A 21395-nucleotide genomic window follows, 5' to 3' on the forward strand; every position below is an offset into this window, starting at 1 on the left:
AAATATTATTGTTTTAATGTAATACAATAGTATCTACATTCTAAATATAAAAATGTTGTATCCGATTACTTTTATTCAGCATATACTTAATTCTTTACTAGAATCAAACACGTGATTTATTTTACTCGGTCTTTCACTTTATCAAATCGATTATTCATACTTACGATTTTCACCAAATACATGTCATGCAATTGTTAAATATTATGTTTCACCTCCACTGATATACCTATGAAGATATACAAATCTTTTATAGACACGCACACACAAATATTGTCACAATAAAAAGATAAAATTATTTGTGATTCACAAAACTCTATGATTCTGTCCCACTGTCCTTATTCACATTTGAAAAAATTATTATTTAAAAAATATATGTGACAATTTGTTATATTAAAAAAAATCAAATCGAAGAATGAAGAAAGAACAGAAAATATCATTTAACAAAAATAGTTTCGTGTAATTTTATATTTCTAAAATCTCTCATAAATCATTAATTTGAGGAAAATGTAAGAGGGAAAATGAAAAAATGAATGCAGTTCTTTAAAATTCAAGATGGAAATTATATTAAAAGCTAGATAAAAAGGAGTGGCAACAATCTTGTGCGTGTTCGGTGCTCGTGTAATTATATTCTCCCGAATAAACTAAAAATCGAGTGAACAGTTGATTAAAAATAAAGATAGCGTGCAATTGGAAATTTTAAAAGGAAAATCGCCTTTTTTTAGTCGAATGATTTTGTCTAATCAAATTTAACTATTCCGACCGGCACATGTTGCAAAGTAGATCGAGACGATGTTGCGCGAAAAGTGAAGCCAGACACCAAGGAATCTTACACGTATACTCGTATTCCCACTTCTAGAAAAGTTCTTATTAGGGAAACCCTTCGCAATTGGCTGACTAGAACGCAATCGTTTGGCGCAGCTCAGAAATACAATGTTTAGTGGCAAGACATGTAAGAAAAAGGACAATACATTCTTCTTTGGCATTACTTTCAAAGAACTTTTTCCTGTATATGGTACATTATCTTTGTTCATCGCCGATTGGAAGGATGGTTGAAACGTGATGGATGTGGTAGTTACAAATTGTTTTTTCTTCTTCTCTTTCTTCCTTTTTTTCATTCTCTCTTTTTCCCTTCTTTTCATATAATAAGAGAGCGTACATACTACGGGGGATGATTTGAAATGATACGTGTTTTCTTGGGAGGGAAAAGAATATTTTATAATAGAAATACATTTGCTAAAGTATGAACACGTAGAGAAACAATAAAGCATTTTTTTACAGTATTAGAATTTATATAGAATTTTAATGCTGAAGTTTATTAAGAAGCCGGCATTCGTTTCATTATCTTCTTCTATTATCATTATCATTATGGTTAACACTAATTAATCACTTAATTACCATCTAATTTTTTCACTCAAAATTATTTTACAAATTAAATTTGCTGTCTGTGACATAATATATATTATATATATATATTAGAATAGAATAAATAGAAAATGTATTTTTTGAAGCTTCTTATAAAATTACTGTTAGTATTAGAAATCGTATTTTTATAGTTACAAATTTAACTTTAATAGTTACTTATACTTGTTGTATATAATCTACTTACTATTATTGTTACTATATTCGTATTCTATTAACATAACTAGTACGTGCAAGTCATGAGCCAGTTTGTGGAAAAAACAAAAATGTGTCTTTTCTGATTCTATTGTATGTTCATATAGTGAATAATAGTATCTCGATATGTAATCGAGTTAAATTTAACTACTGCGTGTAAAATGGTCATTGTGTGTGGATGATATCGATCGACTTTTTTATTCTTCAGACGCTGTTTAATGCTTAAATGCAAAAGTTCCCCTTGCAAAATCGATTCGCCAAATAATCGGTGCGTTGGATATTTCCCACGAGAGACTCATCGAAGGACAGTTATTACCGACTATATAAAGCATGATGATGGTTTGCTTTTAAAATTTTTAGAAGCACTTTGAATAGCACAAAACGAAAATTTAACGCTATTTTTTTAAAAGTTCTGGTCTTTTTAAAAGTTTTTTAAAAATTCTAGTCACAACATGAAACATAAAAATCATGTTTATCAGGATATGTTGCAAAACTTTTATGCGTGCAAAAATTTTCTTTTGTATTGCCAAATTTGCATTCAGTATTAAAACGATCAAATAATAAACCTTTAATAGTCTTTGTTATTACATTCTCTAACATTTGTAATAAACTTATTGTTAATTGTTATTATACGTGTCCCTCAATCATTATTAGATAAGACTGTTTTGAACTAGAATAAAAAACATGAATGGTATTCTCTTCACTATCGCCGACCTTTTAAAAATACACGAGTTTCAAATGGAACTAATGTTCGTAGGGGGATATTTTAAAACCGTTGCAGCCGTGTTTTAAAGTTAAGCGAATTACAAATATGCACATATTAAATTCATTTCGAATATTATGCAAGATTGTATATTTTTCCTGTAATATGAACATTTAATAGACAAACGACACGTAGTCACATGTGCATTTTCCCACCTGAGGAAAGTCGACGACGAATAGGGAAACTCGGCAACGAACGTTTACACGAACAAAAGGGGTGATTCACCCTACCACTTTGTACTTGGGGATTCTTCTTCCTCGCTAAAAGTAATAAAATAAAATAAAATATTTCTAGTAGTATATTTTAATAGAATGCATTTCAATGAAACCTAAAATATTGAAGAAATATTAATAATTGATAAAAAAAAATATAAATATTTTAATGTACATATATACAAATTTACTTTAGTAATAAATATTAAAATTTGATCAATAAATAGCTATGCTATAGATACTTTGGTGTTGAAAATGAATGTAAATAATATTGATAATATTATAAAAAATATTTCGGTAAACATTCCGTTATGGAATTGAAATATGTTGTCGGTTTACTATTGACAAAACAAACGACGAAATCGTAGGTTACCGTTTGTAAACAATGAACAAAACTTATTCCTCATCAGTCCTCGATGTTAGTTCTTCCTGGTTAATCTATCCCCATTTTTGTTTTACCGATATTTGCGACAATAACAACAATAGTTTGAGTAACGTGCCATTAAAATAAATCACAGAAATTTTTCAGATTGATACCTTGCCATAATTATTATTTGTTAAATAGCCTTCATGGATTAATAAGTTAAACAACGAATATCGAAGATCTCGTTTGGGAAAAAATAGAATCTTGGAAAGTGTAAAATGGTAGTGCAAAGAATAGGAAATAATACATCAAAGTCAAACACAATTTGTGGATCACCGTCTTGTAGTGCAAGAGATAGAAAGGAAACGAAATTCAAAGATGTTTGCTCTAGTGGACTACAGAATACTTGTATTCGAACTGCGGAATGTAAATCTGGTCAATATCGTTATTCGTACAATGGAAAAGAGGTAATTTTATATTTTGCTTTAAACATAGAAAATTTATATAATAATTGTTGTAAGATAATATTTGTATAATTTAATAATAACGTCTATGAAAGAAATCTATATATTGAAATACAACTACGTATCCCGTTATTTTAGCATGTTGTTAATTAATTAATAACATCATATCATTGATACACAAATATTTGTCGTGTCTGTAATGATCGCATTTTAAATTATTTAGCCAACCAAAAAAATAGGTAGAAGTAAACCAAGAATGCAACTAAGTGGACAGAAAGTCATAAAAAAGAGACTACCTCCTCCAAAAATTTTAACAAAAGAAGAGTACGACGAATTTCAAAAATACAGTTCTCTGACGAAGGAAGAGCGAGATGCGGCTCTTAAATCGGAGGAAGAAGAGAGGCAAAGACTTATGAAAGAGAGTATGGAGAGAAAAGAGGAATTTCGTAGAATAGATCAAGGAAGGCCTCGAGAAAAATGCCCGCAATTGGCCGAAATAGAAGAGGAAGCTAGGAAAAGAGCGAAACATGTGCTTGAAAGAGCAGAGAAGATGAAGCTCGAACAGGAGGAAGAAATCCAAAAGTGCAATAGGATCATTTTAGAGACTAAATGTCGTGCTATAAGAGACGCTCAGGTAGATAATGTGAATTTATATATTAAATAATGAAATAAAATTCTGTTTTTATATATTATATTTAAAGCTTGTAATTTTTAACAGATAGCAGAAAAAAAGCTAATGGAACTCGAGTTGGAGGAAGAAGAGAAACGTTTAAATGATATGATGGAAAATGAAAGAAGATGGGCGATTAAAGAAGAAATTAAAAAAGAACAGGACGAAGCAGTAAAAAGACAAAAATTTGCTAATAGTCTAATCGATCAAATAAAAGAAAACGAGGAAAACAGGATATTAGAGTTTGAAAGGAAGCAAGAGGAAAGTCGATTAATTAATTTAAACAATATCAATTGGCAACAAGAAGAAATTACAAAATTACGAAATAAAGAATCCGAAAACGCATTAATTCGACAACAGCTCGCTGAAGGGAACGAGCAATTAAAACACTTTAAAGCCATGGAAAAGCAGCAAAATAAAGTCATTGATCTTAGGTAAGATTTATCAAATTATTAAATTATTGAAATTTTGATCAATCATTAATGATAATATTTCATAGGATACAAGAATACCAACGGTATAAGGAAGAAAGGGAAGCAAAGCTGGCGGAAGAACGAAGATTGGAAAAATTAGAAAAAGAAAAGGCTAAAACAACTGTTGCAATACAGACATTGCAAGCAAGGGGTCAACAAGTATTTAATTATTTAATTAATGGAATTATCTTTTTTTACATTTATTTAAATTTTTTACCGTACGTTGCAATTATTAGCTTCTGGTTTAAATATCAAAGCCTTTGGATTCCTTTTTTATTTGTACCATTGTACTGTATATTATAAATTTTATTACAATATTTATAAATAAGAATAAATAGATAATTGTACATTTCGCACTTATATTTTAATAATTATTTTTTGCACCCCTTCTCTAGGAGCGGATCGATGAGTTGAATGCTGCACGAATTCAAGAAGAAGTAGAAAGACAATGGAGACAAAAAGAAAAGGAAGAAGCTCTTAAAAAAGCGCAAGCCCAGAAGTTACTTATAAAAGAAAGAGAAAAACAAATAAACAACAAACGAATAATGGAAGCAATTGAACTAGAACGAGAAAGACGTGAATTTGAAAAAATTGTACGTGTTCAAAAGGAAGCTTTCTGTCGAGAACAAAAAGAGCTTGAAAAGAAACAGCGACAAGCATTAATTCATAGGAGCGAAATACTAAAACAGGTTTGTTTTCACGGTTGGATTATAGATTTTTTAATTTATTATCTTTCTTCTAATACTATGACTAAATTATTTTATGTCTATCATCTTCATCAGGTAAATGAGAAAGAAAGAGAACGCATCGAAGCAAGACAAAAAATGTTCGAGGAAGGTTTAGCAATACGTACAGAAGCCGCGATACGTAAGAAAAAGCTGCGTGATGCAATGGAAAGAAAATGTGAAGAGATGAGAAGAAACAGAGTGCCTGAAATATACATCAATGAAGTAAAACGAATGATCAGCAATATACAATAAATACAATAAATGTATAATTGTAATTTGTCTATTTATCATTCACAGTATATCCTGCGTACTATACCTGCTTAAATGAACGACCTTTACACTTATCAAAATCACAGAAAACAAAATTCATGACATAAATACTACATCTAAATATTACTTCCATAACATAACAACATTCGGATCGCGTTCAACAATATCTTCGATTTGTGCAGCCGATTGACCTGTACTACAACAAATTTCATCAAGACTGTATGTTCCTGTAAAGTACTTATAAACTGGATTGTTTTTCGTCTCTTCATTAAAAGGAGATCCCGACAAATATATTGGATACTGCAAATTATGAAAGTTGATAAAAGATAAGACAAATGATTGTTTAAATGAAATGGATCTTTCACAGTAAATCTGATAACCTTATATACTCGACGAATGAGACCTTCAATAAGACCAAATTGCACCAGCCTCCTTTCATTGATTCTTAGATTCTGAGGATTGAGACGTTGACACAAATCTCTCATGCTGCTGCCATGTGTCATACTTGCATACATTCGATATATATCTCTAAGATATGCAGGTTGTCTAGCTAAAAATAATCGTTTGTAGAATGTTTATCTATTCTAATAAGTTTTCACAATGAAGATGTATAACTTACGGAATTTTGAAGCATATGCTATGCATCGTTCTTGTAATTTTGTATTTTCGGCCAATTCTTTCAATTTGGAAGTTGCAGCATACACATTACTGTATTGAAATATTGGAATTAAAGTTACAACACCGTAATAACTGGAAGTGAATAGAAACAATCAATACTGGAGAAATTGTGTTTTAAATGAAATTTTGTATTTATGTACTTACATAAGATTCTGTACACAACTTTTAACTAGATTATTTTCCACGTCTGCTTCAGCTGCTATTCGTGCAACATGATTAAATCCATCTATGTATGGTAATACTTGCTGAGTGGTTAAATCCCACTGATCAGTTTGGAATGCTTCACGGCCCTCCAAGAATATTGGTACCTGATGATCAAGAACTGGTTTCGGCTCAGGTGCTAATTTTATGACTTTCAAATGGGACGTCATTGTCCCCTCTATTAAAATATTATATTTTACATCTTTAACATTTTTGTACAAAACTATTCTTTATAAAACGTGTTTACCTGTTAATGTACACATTTTGTGTAAATTCAAATCTTGCATTACATGTTGCAACATTTCTGCTAATCTTGTTTTATCCTCAGAGGCAGATAAAAAACAATTTTCTACCTCTAGAGCCATCTGAAAAATTAAATTAAGTTCGATAAACAGTATTGATAAAGCAATTATTTCCAATGTATAGTTTCTTACTAAAAAATCAGACATCTTTTTTACAACAGGTTCATAATGTACAGTACGAGCTTCTGCATCACATACAAAACATAAGTTGAAATAAAATGCATTTCTTGCATACTTCTTATCATCAATCTTTACTGGAAATCCTAGGATTTTATAATCCTTCAATGTCCTATACAAAATAAATAATTTAATAAACTAGTTCAAAATAAATTCTTAAATTTTCATATTTCTTTTTGCCTCTACTTACACTGTGATAGTACTACGCTGTAACTTTGCTTTTGGTATAATATAAACACTGACATTGTCAAAAATATCCTTTGAAATAAAATTATCTGGAACCTAGTAAAAACATATATCATTATGAACTTTATAAGTTTTATAAGTTACATATAAAAATAATTAAAATAAAAAAATCAAAATAATATTTATTATACGTTGTGTATAACCTTAGCTAACCTGACAAGTAATCATTGGACCCACAATAGGATGAAATTCTGAAAAAAATATACATCTAATCGGATCTTCTTGTGCCTCATCCTTTTTATTCTCTGTTACTGATGTCATTTTTGTCGATTTCAATAACCTATAATAATATATAAAATATTATTAAAATATATTCACATGCATGTTAATAAAGAACCGAATCTATTACTTATTTCATAATTTTAAACAAATTAGCAATCAATTTTCATATCAAAATAGTCAAAATCAATACAATCAATACTTCTTCAAATTCAATTCTTATCTACATACATAGGAAAATTTTCATACATAATTACATACTGCAATTTTATGAAATTAAGATTTTTATATTTGCTTGAATCTCTATTTACTTGTACAAAAATAAAAAACATCCTATTTTTTTAATTTATAAACAAATTTTTATTGATTAAATATGTATTAACTATAGTGAATATACCTTAAAATACATTTTATTTCGTACAATAAGAAGCATGAAAAATCCTTGAAAATTTGTAGAGTAACGTTTCTTTCGAAATGCAATTTTTAAAAAACTACGTACTGCATAGATATGTGTCACAACATATTTCTACTTATACATATGTGTACTCAAGAGGAAAAATGTATTTATACCATATCATAAGGGGAAATAGGAACACATAAATGTAAACAGAAGTATAAATAAATATTTTTTTAAACAGACAAAAAGTGAGTTTAGATAATGAGGATAATATAAATAGATGAACAAAAACACAAAAGATATAAGAAAATAAGAATAAGAGGAGCAATGATAAAAATATGTAATACATATTAGTAAGGAAAAAAGATAGTCAAGCATGAGAAAGAAACATCATGAGAAATAAAGAGAGAGGGAAAGAGAAAGCAATTCAATGAATAAGTAAGAACAAGTGCCTGTGTAACAAAGAGAGGAAGAATATTTAACCTTCTTTGTTATATTATTGGTACGTAATTTTATTAACATTTTACTAAGGACTTATAAATTCTTTTATTATATTTTTGTCACAATTATAGCTGTATCATATTGATAGCAACTGTTTTTTAGTCATAGACATCTTGCAATCTGTAACCATAACTTATGTACATACATGTTTAAATTTTTTATCTGCAATAAGTTTAGTTCATATCCTTTTTATGCCTACTATATGATAATATTTACCATAATTTTATAAACATATATTAAAAAAGTAATCTTTTTCTATTTTTAAGATTTTTAAGCTTTTAAGATTTTATTATCACAATAAAATAAATTTTATCTTTTGAAAAATTAATGAAAAAATATTAATTGTTTTTTTATATTTTGGGATTATTAATGCTATAGAATATATCTAAATGGTACTTGTCAAACTTTGGATCTTTTAGTACAATATGTTTCCAATATAAAATTTCACCTATTAAAACCATAAAAGCTAATACATATCCAACTATAATTGCAATAAATGCACCTTGTAATTTATGAAGATCAACCAATGCTTTCTCTGACTCTGTTTCTTGTCTTATTTCCATAATTTTTGACCACTCCATGACATCACTTAACCATTTTTCAACTAATCCAATTTCTATTATACGCCTTATCTAAGAATATGCATTGTATAAGATAGATCATTGCTAAATACCTTTTCTCATAATAGTTTTATAATAATTTACAAAAAGAGATACATACTAAAGTATCAACCCTTGGTTTCAATGGTGAATTTTTTTCTAAACCAAGGGCTATTGGCATATTTATGACACATTCTTCCATGATATGTAAATTATGCTTTGATGATATATCCACTGTAGTTATATTTTCTTTTTGTTCTTTCTCTAATATCTGTCTCTTTACACGGACATGTCGAAGTAAATAAGAATTCTCATAGTAAGCAAAAGAACCGTTTGCCACTTTCTCAATAGCTTTATCTTCTTCTTGAATTAACTTGAATTTGTTACCAATTTCTTGGCTACTAAGATCTGATGACATTGAGAAAAAATTTTTATTCTCCTTATTCCATCCTCCAACTTCTATAGAACTTTTTGCCAACTGTCCTAATGTATCAATAGTAACTCTGCATACAAATTGCAATATAAATAAAGTGTAATACATTGAAACATTTTATTAAAATAATTTTCACCTGGCAACTGGATTCGCTAAGGTTGCGGTCATGCTAGCTCGATAAGCAACTGCAACTAAAATGCTATAAATCCACCACCATCCAATTAATACCCGTACAGCCCAAGAGCTTGGCAAACTTGGCAATGAAATTTGAAATAGCATGCCATAAGTATATAAAATACTATTTCCTATTTCAGTGAATAAGTATAACCCCTTTATTTCTTTCTTCATTGATGTATTTTGGAAATGCATTTGATTTTTATACAAACTTATATGTTTTTTATACGATATTGATAAAAAATAAAATACAACCCCTCCTAAAATTAAAGTAAGGACAAGAGCAATCCAGGTGTAAAATCTAAAAAGCAATATATATATATACATATTTTATTTGTTTATTAATTACATTTCTTTCATTTTATACTTACTTGAATGGAAGTATTAGAAGCTTCCATGAATTTTTAGTTAAAGATTCTGGTGTCAGAAAAGTAAGGCATTCAGTATTGTATGGGGTAGTAAGGTCAAAGTAATTCAAGTGGTGCAATGTATAGTGCAAATCACCCAAATAAAATGCAGCCTTTCCTTGTATGGCTTCACCTACTAATCCAACATGAGTTTGATTATCTTCGTTGATGCCCCATTTCTCTAAAGTAATATTATCAGGCATATAATATTTTGGTTTAAAATTCATTGCTTTTGATATGATCTGCATTAACTGAAAAATATAAAAGAATAAAAATATAAAGCCATAAGTCTTGTATACATATAGTACATACTTCAAATTCTATTCCAAGACCTTCTGTGTTATTATTTGGTTGTTTGTTATAGTATGCTCTTGACTTTGTTGTCACTGCTGGAATATGCTCAAATACAGCAATTCTGAAATATGTATCAAATCTTTCTTACTATTTCTTAAAGTAATAGTTATAATTATAGCTGCATTATAATCTTTTATACAAACTGCAAATGTTTTTCTTGTAAGTTAGTGATTTTCTCTGTAAAATGATTGGTACCATAAAGCAATTTGCCTTTGTACCAAGTATCTATATATTTTGTCACAATAGATTTTCTTTTACGAAGGGGAAAATAGACCGTATCCAAATCAATTCTTTCTTTGGAAGCTTTCTCACCAGAACGATACTTGTATGCATTGTATTGGCGAATAAAAACTACATTAATTATCCTGTTCCAAAGATAATGCAAATGCGATCGGAATAAACGAGAGTCATATAACAGTAAAAATAATCCACGGGTGTTAATAAGACGTTCTCTGAAAGTAAAAAATGAAATTTAGTATTTGAAATACTAAATAATAATTATTAATAAATTTAATATTTCAAATCTGATATTTGATTCTGATTTTAACCTGAAATAGGAGTTGATTCAATTTTTTTGTTCCTTATCTCTGATAATATCTAATTAAATTCGTATTAATAGAAATAATTTTCTATTGAAAAAAATAATGATGATTAATATTATTATAAATGAGAATAAAAGTAAGGGAGACTATAACAAAAGGAAGAATGCTCTAATTAATTACTTCGTGAAATTAAGAATGCATATGTTTATACAAATGTATCATAAATAAAAGTACACAAACTATCCTAAACTATTGTGACATTATTGTGTATACATGATATCATGTATCCTCGTATTTCTAAATTAAGTGAAAGTTTATCTTGCTCCATAATCAACTATTTCTTATCTGATATCTTTGAATCATGATTCATAATAGCTTGGATTAAGCCACTTAATTAATTTGTATTTTGTACTTTACGCGATAAGGAGCATTAAATGTTAGTAATGGTTCTTATTATGTAATTTTCTACAATTGTTCAATCTAATACTAATCCAATCAAAATTGTTGAAGTCATTTATGACGCCAGTGATATCAGTTAAGAGTTAAATTTAGTGGCAAGTACTCGCGATAAAATCGTATACCAACGTGGTTAACATTAAGCTTACAACCTCGCGATTTGATTCGTGACGCCCCATCGATCTGGTAGGGTTTCGAAATAAATGTAAAAGATGTAATATTCGTTTTGCGGGAAATAAGAGTTAATGTATTTTAAAATGTCTGTAGAACTGCATTAGGAAGTGGCAACAAAATCCTGTAGTTTGAAAAATGATAGGCCCTAAGCATCTTCTATTTGGAAGAAGTTACCAAGAATATTGCTAGCAAATGAACCTAATGAGTATATTTTTGTTTTAATTGATGATAGAGAAAAATTGATTTTTATCACTTTGGGTTCATAATAAAAATGATCCCTATCTATGTTTTTGTCTTTCTTCAGGAAAACTAAAAAACAATATAACCTTTTTAATTTCTGTTTAGTACGTTTCAGTTTTTTCAAACATCGTATTAGATAATTTCTAAGAATTTCTAATTATATAATTTCTGGCTATAAATATATCGTAGAAGAATTACATCCAATTAAATCGTGAAATTGTAGATCTTATAACAAAAGTTTTTATAGAACTAGTTAATTTTCATTCGATAACAAATCAAGATATAGGTCATTTTTTACAATATCCATTGTATTATAAATGTAGCTTCTGACTACTAGAATGCATTATTATTTAAAAGATTGAAAAATTTGTTGAGGATTATTGATTAATATTTATGATATCTGAGGATGATCTGATTAATATTTATTTATATATTTACCTTTCTGTATATTGCAAAAATTCAGCTGCCATAAATCCATTAGCAATTAATATAATATATGCACTGCAATTAACTGCTTTTCCGTCGATCAAAATTCTCTGAACTTGTCGTCTTGGCTGTAAAAATTGTTCGTTATCACGCAGTGCAATCTGCAATGTACATTATAAATAATTAGTAAAGTTAAGAACATAAAAAGTTAAGAACAAATTAGAATATCTGATCTTACCTCATATTTCAATACAGTTGAGGAACCTTTAATATTTTTAACATCTACGAGATTTCGATAAACAGAATCGCTAACAAAAACAATGCAATTCCTTTGGTCGATAATTTCTTCCACGATTTCTTCGACGACAGATTTCAAATTGTTTCCACTGTTCACGCATTGATGCTCTTTATAAAATACACTATACAATTTTATAAATATTTGCTAAATGATTATTTCTTTTAATTAGAAATAAATTAGGTTTCTCGTAAATTAACTCGTGGATTGTAGATATGAAATCTATATATATCTAATAAAAATTAATAAAATTATGCAACTAGTTATAAATGCAGTACAATTGTTAATTTTCCATTTCAATTTATATTCACGGAAACTGATCGTTTTATTCCATTGATTGAATTTCGCTAAATTTTGTCTTTAATATATTAATAATAAACAAAAGGATGTAAAAAGTAAAAGTTTGAATAATAATTAAAATACCGCGCACAAGAAATTGACTAATTAAAATAATGTTAATTTAAACTTCATTAATGCCGTTACCTTTTACCGGATACCAGTATGATTTGAAGAAACAACGTAACAAGTATCATTGTTCGGATTCTACTGCTAAAAATTGCGATACGATTTCTGATTGAAACGCTTTACATACACATGCATGCCATCGACTTACTGGATCCTTTTAATTTGTTCTTTCGATCGTACGAAGTAATAAAATATTCAGGAATCTCATTTGCAGGGGAATTAATTTACATAGGAAATGCAATCGATAATGTAAATGTAACTTAGCTGTTTCGTTTACATCAACTTTGAATAAAAGGTCACGGTGAGTTCAATTTATTTTTATTCTTATAAATCGATTGCAAAGCGTGCTGAAATGTTGAATTAAAAATCAAATTTCGATCAGTATGAATGTCGTTTAACGCGGAATTTACAGGAGATATAAGATACATACCGAAAACAGAGGGAAAATTAAAAATGGGTGGTAATTTGATAATGTTTGAATGAAGATATTATGAGAAAATTAAAATAAATATCTATATGTAATGTTACAATTTAATATTATGTGTTACTTTGCATAATCATTAATGATATGAGTTCTATATATAAATATTTACATCCCAATTAATGTGTATTATGAAACCTCTTATGATAGCGAAAATACATAGTAGACGAAGTGTAAATGCTATGCATTGCGGTATTAAAACATATTGCAATTATCATTATCACATACAAGTTGCTATAATTACTTATATATATAAAGTAGTCATTTTGTTTCTTTGTTAAACTATGTCTACTTTTACGTTTGATTTGCCAAAATAACCGCGAATTGAGATATAAATAATTTTTTTTTAATATGCGTTTTTTATTATACTTTGAATAACTTAATCTTATTGTTTCCAAACCAAACAATATATTAAATCACTTTTTATTATCGATATATTATTCATACGCAAGTGAGCCTTCATTAACGGTCGAATGAATTGCTGTATACAGTATATGTTGTACTTTCCAACGAGTGACTATTCATTGAAATTTTTATTTTTTTTGTGTGAGTATCGATTATATTTTTATAGATAAGAAAATAAAGTAATAGATACTGAAGTAATAGATACTAAAGTAATAAATAGTAAAGTAATAGTAAATAAAGAAAATAAATATTTGAAGAATCTTATTAATTTAAAAAAGAGTAAAGTATATAAATAGTACTTATGTGAACAATCCATTACTGATATTTCAATTTCATATTGAGATCATGATAAAAGCATGAACACCTGCACTGCTAGCAAAAAAACGAATGGAAATTCATAAGTCAAAAATATACGAAATGTCGTAAAATGTATTATACATAGTAGTAATAAATACATGTGTATACCGTATGTATATTTTGCCAAATTTCTTATCTAATCTAAATATGTTCTTTAACACCTGCCTACTAGTACGCCTTCATTCATAAGTGCAAAAGATCTTCATAAATTAAAAATAAAATAGGATATTAAAATTTCCTATGATACTCATGGTCTTATGATTTAAAAAAATTAAAAGATTCGAATTAATACAATTAGACGACTGTACATTAATAAAAGTAGAAATATCAAGAATTTCAATCTGTTTTTGTTGCTTTGTCATCCTTTACTGATAGATATTTTATTTTCTCTGCATTGTCAAAAAATGAGAAATATTTTAAAAAGCCTCATATCCTCTAAAACATCAAAATTGTGCTTGATTGTTTTAATGATTATCATATAAAATAAATGTAATATTTAAAATTGTGTATCTACTGTATTAATAATAGAGATGTACTATTATGTAAAATTATCCTTAATAAAAGTTAATAAAACAATTTATAAATTATATAGCGTTCTCGAGAATTTAAAAGTATCGTTGTATATTGTATCAAGCACAAATCTAAACATTATTGTACTGTATAGGTGTTGTAGCCGAAGAACTTAGTTAAGATGAAGAATACAATAGCTGACTTACCAAAAGGCCCTTTAGACCCTTATAGAAAATCTGCAACATTTGATTGGAAATTATTGAAACTTAATATAGAAGGAGAAGATTTTGTTGAATTTCAGGTATATAGAAAGAGATATTATTTTAATAATATATTTGAAAAATTTTAGTTTCATTTTCTTAATTTGGAATTTTTGTATGTAAAGTATGAATATAAAAAGTTTCACATGTTCTTTGTCATTTCAGAAAACATTGTGGGATTTTATGAAAAAGACATCAGTATTTCAAAGACATAACTGTACTACATTAGATGAACAACGAAGGCTTTGTAATGCTCGTGTTCGAGCACTGAGAGATAATAATATTGCAGTATATATTATCAACAATAATAAGTAAAAGAAGAAACAACTTTTACTTATATAAGCCATTTATAACTTTTTTGCAGAGTCCACTAACTCATGCACATTGGTTTAATATAGTATTTCAATATGAAGCCTCTATACCAATAAAAATGGGTGTGATGGATGGTATGGTACCAAGTACAATTCTTGCATTGGGCAATGATGATCATTTTCAGACTGTAGCAAAAATTCAAGAGGGAGAAGTAAGCATTAGTTTAATTAAACATGTTTCAAATATTCCAATACTGAATTTTAATAGAATTTTAATAAAATCAACCAGTATTGATCAGTATTTGATAAAATTTTATTTCAATCTTTATTTGAACTTATGCTAAAAGATTATAATAGTATTTTCTATTTATATAATACTATTTTCTTTAGTATACTTGTTGTTTTGCACTGACTGAGATATCCCATGGAACAAATGCAAAAGGAATAAGAACTACAGCTACATATGATGCAAAATCAAAGGCTTTTATCTTAAATACTCCTGATTTCGAAGCTGCAAAATGTTGGATTGGCGGTTTAGGTGAATAAATAGGAATATATACTTTATCAAATTCATAAATGAACAACAAATAAAATTTGTGCATTTTTAGGAAAAACTGCAACGCATGCTATTGTATTTGCACAATTAGTAACGCCAGATCAACAAAATCATGGTCTTCATACTTTTATTGTACCCATCAGAAATCCAAATACTCATATACCTTACCCAAATATAGATGTTGGTGACATGGGTGAAAAAATTGGATTAAATGGAGTTGACAATGGATTCATAATGTTTAACAATTATCTTATTTCTCGAACATGTTTGTTAAATAAAACAGCAGATGTTACTGAAGATGGGAATTATACAGCATCTGTGAAAGATAAAAGCAAACGATTTGGTGAGAATTTAAAGAAATTATGTTTTCTTTTTAACAGCAATTTTAATAATATTTATATATTTAAATTCGTATAGGTGCATCCTTAGGTGCATTATCTTCGGGGCGTATTACCATTACATCAATATGCGCAAACTTTGCATCTGTTGCAATAACCATTGCTGTGCGATATTGTACCGTAAGAAAACAATTCGGACCATCGGAATTAGAAGAATGGCCGGTTATAAAATATCAAGCGCAGGTATTTAAATGAGTCGAATGAAAATCTAAAAAAAAAAAATAAATAAATAAAATGTATGATACAATTAAAATTTAACGTAAACATGTAGCAATGGCGATTGTTTCCTCACTTGGCAGCAACATATGCTCTAAAAATATTTTCTGCTGAATTTGTAAATCAAATGTGCGAATTTAATTTCAAACTTATAACTGCAAAAAATCAAGATAATATTGATAATGAAGGTATGGAAATACATGCATTATCTTCTGCAACAAAACCAGTATGTTCGTGGACTAGTCGAGATATTATACAGGATTGTAGAGAGTCTTGCGGAGGACACGGTTATCTTAAAAGTATGTCGATTGTAAACTAAATACGATAAAATAATTTATACTTTGCTTTCATCTTATTTAATTTTTATTATTTTATCTTATTTAATTTGTAATTATTAGTCTCACGTTTGGGCGACTTGAGAGCTGAAAATGATGTAACTTGTACATTTGAAGGCGAAAATAATGTATTAATTCAACAAGCCAGCAATTGGTTACTAAATCAATGGTCAAACGTACTCAATGGAAAACCAATAAATTCTCCTTTAAGAACAGCAGATTTCATGAAAGATGCCAACAGTATTTTAATGCAAACTTTCCCTTATACAACAGTCGATGAAACATTGAAACCAGAAAGTATGAAAATCAATTTAAACACTCTTCACAATTCACGAGTTTATTTGATACTTCCTTTTTACAGATTTATTTTTATCCTTTACGTGGTTATTATGTTATTATTTAAAAAGAACATATGAACAGACACAAAACTTGAAACGCAAAGGTTGTGATGATTTCGAAATTAGAAACAATACTCAAGTATTCTTTGCACAAACATTATCTCTATTATATGGGCAGGTAATAACCCTCTTTTAATATTATAACATGTATATGTTAACATGAATATGTTAACTTCATTAATATTTCTTTTTGTAGCATGTGATAATGAAGTACTTCATAGAATGTATTCAAAATCCTTCATGGAGATCAGAAGAACGCAATGTGCTAATAAAGTTATGTTCGCTCTATGGAGCAGCTATTTTAGAAAAAAGATTAGGAGACTTTTATGCTGGTGGATATGCATCACCCAAGAGTAATATGGATACATTATTGCGAAGAGGGATTATAATTTTGTGTAAAGAATTAGTTCAAGAGGCAGTAGCATTAGTAGATGTTTTAGCACCACCAGATTTTGTATTAAATTCTCCATTAGGAATGTCAGATGGTCAAGTACGTTATTTTATTTATTTTCAAAATCTCACATTTAATCAATCTACAATTATCTAAATCTGTTTTGCATATAGGTATATAAACATATCAAAGAAGAAATATTTAAAGTCAAAGAAAACTTTGAACGACCGTCATGGTGGAGAGAAATAGTACGATCAAAATTATGATATGTACATAACATGTAATTAATATTTTTTGTTATTATATTTTTAATATTTTTTATTATACGTATAAAAATTATACACCTGGATAATAAAAATTTATTATAAAATTCTGATTTTTATTATTGTATATTTTTATTATTAGTACTTACAGAATGAATAGTAAACCATAATAATATTATAATTCTGTGTGTTTTCTTACTGTGATTAAAAATTTGTCTGCTTCTGCAAACCATTCATCATAAACCGTTTGGGGTTCAATCATCCAAAATTTATGGAATGATATAGGTTCTTGTGAAGCAAGGTATGCAGTCGCATAATCTGAAGGACGTGCCTGTAATAAATATATATTATTGTTTTGAAAGAAATTACATTTATCTTAAATAAAGTAAATAATTTCGTATAACATACTTGATGAAACATTGATGAATGTACAGGTTGCACTCTGATTCGTGATAGACATATACCAAAAAGATACATATCATCTGGAGTAGTAGATGACGGACATTCGCATTTACCTAGTTCTATGATTTCATGAACCAGAGATGCAGATAAAGCAACTCCTGCTCCACCTGTTAAATATTCATACCCGTAATCACTATCCCAGAGTTGAAAACCATATCGTTCTCCAATAGCAACTGGTGTGTTTGGATTGTAACATGTCAATAAACGTAACAAACGTGCCACGCTAATTTATGTAGATAATATTATATTAATATCTATTATTAAATTGTATATATTATATATATATTACAAACAAATATAATACAGATATATAAACAAATATACATACCTAAAAATTGTGTCATCATCACTGATTATTAACCAATTTAAATTTTTCTTTTTTAATATTTTATCTGCTTGTACTAAAATGCTGTATGTTTTAGCACAATGCCCTTGTGTTGTATTTGGAACAATGAAACTATCAGGCAGATGTTTATCTATACTAAAAAGAAACATTACTTTACTGGTAATTAACACACATAATCATTGTTAAATTATATAATAAAAGTATTTATACCAGCAATATCACTAAAGTAACCAATATTTGTAGCATATTTTGCCCATGTTCTTTTAATCACAGGAATTCTCTCAATATGAAATTTCGAACAAGTTTTTACAGCAAAATAGATATTTTCAGTGGTCACAGATGAATCCTTCATTTAAAATAAATTAGAATATTATTTAGAATTATAACTTATAATTACATTAGTACTGACTTACACATGGATGAAAAAATCTTGGATATGTAGCACACTCAGAATTAGATATGATGCATATTTCAGATACATGTGTTAATCGTACTCCTTTACCAACTTTCAATACGAAAGATGCAAATTCATATGATGCATCAATTGAAAAATCATCTTTAGGTCTATCACCTTCATTAATTTTATGTACTAGGCTGATAAAACAAAAGTCATATCAAGCCTGTGATTTAAATTTTAAATTCATTTTAAAATACATCTTGTATAACATACTTAGCTAACAAATTTAACGTTATTCCAAAACCTGAAGCTATATGAGGATACTTCAATTTTTTCTTATGTTCTGCAAAATGATGGATGATAGTTGGTTCTTGATCGTATAATACATGACCAATCCATATATTCTAAAACAAATACTCCGTGTTTAACTATTCTAAGTACAATTAAATATTTTAATAAGTAACATAAATTTAAAATAACATACTTTATTTTCTTTATATTTGAGAAGAATACTTAATAATTTATTCAATCTAATTACAGTATTCTCCAGACAGAAGAAAAACCATTTTGAAGTGGAATATGTATCCAATAAATAATTTAAAAGTGGTATTATTGTCCAAGATCCATTAATATTCAATTTGTGAGATAAGATAATTTTGGGAGGATCCTAATGAAAAAAATTATAGATGTTTTGTGCAAAAGATTATATTTTATATATAATATGTTTTAATATTATATGTATCAAATATGCTTTATTGTACATACCTTATCAAGGGCTTCTGCTTGTTCAAGAATATTTTTCTTTAACATTTCAGCATGAGCCATATGATAACCTTCCTTTTGATCTAATATTACAATAACTATGTCACTGGGGTCTGTAAAAACAATTAATTTACAATTTGTATTTGATGATAAAATGAAGAATAAGTATACTATATATAACATCTATAACATAACTTACCTAAACCATTTACATTAATCTTATCCACGAATAATACAAGAAATATGAAGTACATAGAATATATGGAAAACATTGTTTTCGAAAATTCAACTTAATTAATACTCCCTCCTATAAGAAAAAAATTAAAAGACTTGAAATAGATGAAAACATTTCATACTAATGTAAGAAAATAAGACTATGTGAGTTGCAAGTTGTTTAAAATATTAAGTTTAATAACGAATAATTTTAATATTTGGACGATATTTGATTCCTTTTTATTTTAACTGATTGATAATACACAGTACTTGATATTTGATTCTTTTTTTATTTTAACTGATTGATAATACACAGTACTAGATAGTAATAATTTACAGTTCAAAAAACATATATAATGTATTTAAAGTACAAAAAATCACAAATATTTCTACACATTATAGTAGAAATATAATATTAACTAGATTAGATATTAAATACAATAACGTATTACCTTATACAAATTTACCATTAAATTCTTTGTCTAAATATCCACCATCATGAAACTTCTATCCACGTATGTATGTGTAGAACATGTATATATACGTATTGAGAACACATATTATGGTTAATTAGTGATAATAAGTAATAGATTTTCTCTTCGGTACTAGATACAGGACTAGCAGGTACTAATAGTATAGTAATATCAGAAAGAGAAATTAAAAAATGTTCTCTTTGATAATATATATATATATATTATATATATATATATATATATATATATATATATATATATATATATATATATATATATATATATATATATATATATATATATATATATATATATATATATATATATATATATATATATATATATATATATATATATATATATATATATATATATATATATATATATATATATATATATATATATATATATATATATATATATATATATATATATATATATATATATATATATATATATATATATATATATATATATATATATATATATATATATATATATATATATATATATATATATATATATATATATATATATATATATATATATATATATATATATATATATATATATATATATATATATATATATATATATATATATATATATATATATATATATATATATATATATATATATATATATATATATATATATATATATATATATATATATATATATATATATATATATATATATATATATATATATATATATATATATATATATATATATATATATATATATATATATATATATATATATATATATATATATATATATATATATATATATATATATATATATATATATATATATATATATATATATATATATATATATATATATATATATATATATATATATATATATATATATATATATATATATATATATATATATATATATATATATATATATATATATATATATATATATATATATATATATATATATATATATATATATATATGTAGAAAGTATTGGAATTACTTCAAGCTGCGATATTTAAAATTG

The 21395-nt window shown here is 26.9% G+C and overlaps 5 protein-coding genes across 16 annotated transcripts in view; 2 read left to right on the plus strand and 3 right to left on the minus strand.

Moving 5' to 3' along the window:
- LOC100742370 (cilia- and flagella-associated protein 45) overlaps positions 1-5613 on the plus strand; it is a 37978-nt gene extending 32365 nt beyond the window's left edge. Inside the window, exons 3-8 of one of the 3 annotated variants that reach the window (XM_024372566.2) lie at positions 3155-3420; positions 3641-4051; positions 4136-4521; positions 4587-4719; positions 4956-5249; positions 5343-5613. In XM_024372566.2, coding sequence (XP_024228334.1) covers positions 3232-3420; positions 3641-4051; positions 4136-4521; positions 4587-4719; positions 4956-5249; positions 5343-5540 — 1611 coding nt within the window. In that variant the 5' untranslated portion in view covers positions 3155-3231 and the 3' untranslated portion in view covers positions 5541-5613. Of the gene's footprint in view, positions 1-3154; positions 3421-3640; positions 4052-4135; positions 4522-4586; positions 4720-4955 lie in introns of those variants that run through there. The other 2 variants (XM_033324888.1, XM_024372565.2) reach the window with 2 other exon arrangements.
- On the minus strand, positions 5553-7969 carry LOC100742247 (GATOR complex protein NPRL2). 5 transcript variants are annotated; one of them, XM_012394219.3, is made up of 9 exons: positions 7613-7663; positions 7316-7442; positions 7107-7198; positions 6872-7028; positions 6685-6802; positions 6381-6615; positions 6178-6308; positions 5939-6108; positions 5553-5858 (listed from the first exon to the last, which is right to left on the minus strand). In XM_012394219.3, exons 1-9 carry the CDS (start codon positions 7630-7632, stop codon positions 5682-5684), a joined length of 1227 nt encoding a protein of 408 aa, XP_012249642.1. In that variant the 5' UTR covers positions 7633-7663; the 3' UTR covers positions 5553-5681. The 5 variants fall into 5 exon arrangements, with proteins under 5 accessions (XP_012249642.1, XP_012249643.1, XP_024228328.1 ...); XM_012394220.1 differs by lacking the exon at positions 7613-7663 and adding an exon at positions 7881-7969 and having other exon boundaries at positions 5555-5858; XM_024372560.2 differs by lacking the exon at positions 7613-7663 and adding an exon at positions 7779-7915 and having other exon boundaries at positions 5555-5858.
- On the plus strand, positions 7856-17832 carry LOC100742496 (peroxisomal acyl-coenzyme A oxidase 3-like). 4 transcript variants are annotated; one of them, XM_012394212.3, is made up of 12 exons: positions 7856-7983; positions 14752-14898; positions 15023-15145; positions 15222-15380; positions 15559-15706; positions 15777-16067; positions 16142-16305; positions 16394-16637; positions 16737-16970; positions 17035-17189; positions 17268-17561; positions 17636-17832. In XM_012394212.3, the coding sequence occupies exons 2-12, from the start codon at positions 14779-14781 to the stop codon at positions 17726-17728; spliced, it is 2025 nt and encodes a 674-aa protein (XP_012249635.1). In that variant the 5' UTR covers positions 7856-7983; positions 14752-14778; the 3' UTR covers positions 17729-17832. The 4 variants fall into 4 exon arrangements, with proteins under 4 accessions (XP_012249635.1, XP_003485741.1, XP_012249637.1 ...); XM_003485693.4 differs by lacking the exon at positions 7856-7983 and adding an exon at positions 8098-8280; XM_012394214.3 differs by lacking the exon at positions 7856-7983 and adding an exon at positions 13014-13145.
- Positions 8286-13014, minus strand: LOC117151107 (ionotropic receptor 21a-like). 3 transcript variants are annotated; one of them, XM_012394239.3, is made up of 9 exons: positions 12863-13014; positions 12323-12503; positions 12097-12245; positions 10390-10698; positions 10205-10307; positions 9857-10143; positions 9448-9786; positions 9000-9381; positions 8286-8911 (listed from the first exon to the last, which is right to left on the minus strand). In XM_012394239.3, exons 1-9 carry the CDS (start codon positions 12910-12912, stop codon positions 8630-8632), a joined length of 2082 nt encoding a protein of 693 aa, XP_012249662.2. In that variant the 5' UTR covers positions 12913-13014; the 3' UTR covers positions 8286-8629. The 3 variants fall into 3 exon arrangements, with proteins under 3 accessions (XP_012249662.2, XP_024228326.1, XP_033180778.1); XM_024372558.2 differs by having other exon boundaries at positions 8555-8911; positions 12097-12212; XM_033324887.1 differs by lacking the exon at positions 10390-10698 and having other exon boundaries at positions 8555-8911.
- LOC100743730 (beta-1,3-glucosyltransferase) lies at positions 17808-20541 on the minus strand. The gene is made up of 10 exons (XM_003485785.4): positions 20357-20541; positions 19892-19997; positions 19696-19805; positions 19415-19597; positions 19204-19334; positions 18947-19127; positions 18744-18879; positions 18516-18663; positions 18134-18410; positions 17808-18056 (listed from the first exon to the last, which is right to left on the minus strand). Exons 2-10 carry the CDS (start codon positions 19962-19964, stop codon positions 17901-17903), a joined length of 1395 nt encoding a protein of 464 aa, XP_003485833.1. The 5' UTR covers positions 19965-19997; positions 20357-20541; the 3' UTR covers positions 17808-17900.
- Between the last annotated feature and the right edge of the window lie 854 nt (positions 20542-21395).

Source organism: Bombus impatiens, unplaced genomic scaffold (assembly GCF_000188095.3).
Source record: "Bombus impatiens unplaced genomic scaffold, BIMP_2.2 scf_0080, whole genome shotgun sequence".
NCBI lineage: Eukaryota > Metazoa > Arthropoda > Insecta > Hymenoptera > Apidae > Bombus > Bombus impatiens.

Coding starts and splice junctions, on each gene's coding strand:
- LOC117151107 (XM_012394239.3), bottom strand. CDS start 12,912: ATGATACTTGTTACGTTGTTTCTTCAAATCATACTGGTATCCGGTAAA. Junction 9,382..9,447: donor TTAGCGAATCCAGTTGCCAG/GTGAAAATTATT, acceptor ATTTGTATGCAG/AGTTACTATTGATACATTAG. Junction 8,912..8,999: donor AACCAAGGGTTGATACTTTA/GTATGTATCTCT, acceptor GCATATTCTTAG/ATAAGGCGTATAATAGAAAT.
- LOC100743730 (XM_003485785.4), bottom strand. CDS start 19,964: ATGTTTTCCATATATTCTATGTACTTCATATTTCTTGTATTATTCGTG. Junction 18,880..18,946: donor CAAGATTTTTTCATCCATGT/GTAAGTCAGTAC, acceptor TTTTAAATGAAG/GATTCATCTGTGACCACTGA. Junction 18,057..18,133: donor ATTCATCAATGTTTCATCAA/GTATGTTATACG, acceptor TATTTATTACAG/GCACGTCCTTCAGATTATGC.
- LOC100742496 (XM_012394212.3), top strand. CDS start 14,779: ATGAAGAATACAATAGCTGACTTACCAAAAGGCCCTTTAGACCCTTAT. Junction 14,899..15,022: donor AAGATTTTGTTGAATTTCAG/GTATATAGAAAG, acceptor TTGTCATTTCAG/AAAACATTGTGGGATTTTAT. Junction 15,707..15,776: donor ATGTTGGATTGGCGGTTTAG/GTGAATAAATAG, acceptor GTGCATTTTTAG/GAAAAACTGCAACGCATGCT.
- LOC100742247 (XM_012394219.3), bottom strand. CDS start 7,632: ATGTATGAAAATTTTCCTAT. Junction 7,029..7,106: donor CAGCGTAGTACTATCACAGT/GTAAGTAGAGGC, acceptor TATTTTGTATAG/GACATTGAAGGATTATAAAA. Junction 6,803..6,871: donor AAAAGATGTCTGATTTTTTA/GTAAGAAACTAT, acceptor TTAATTTTTCAG/ATGGCTCTAGAGGTAGAAAA.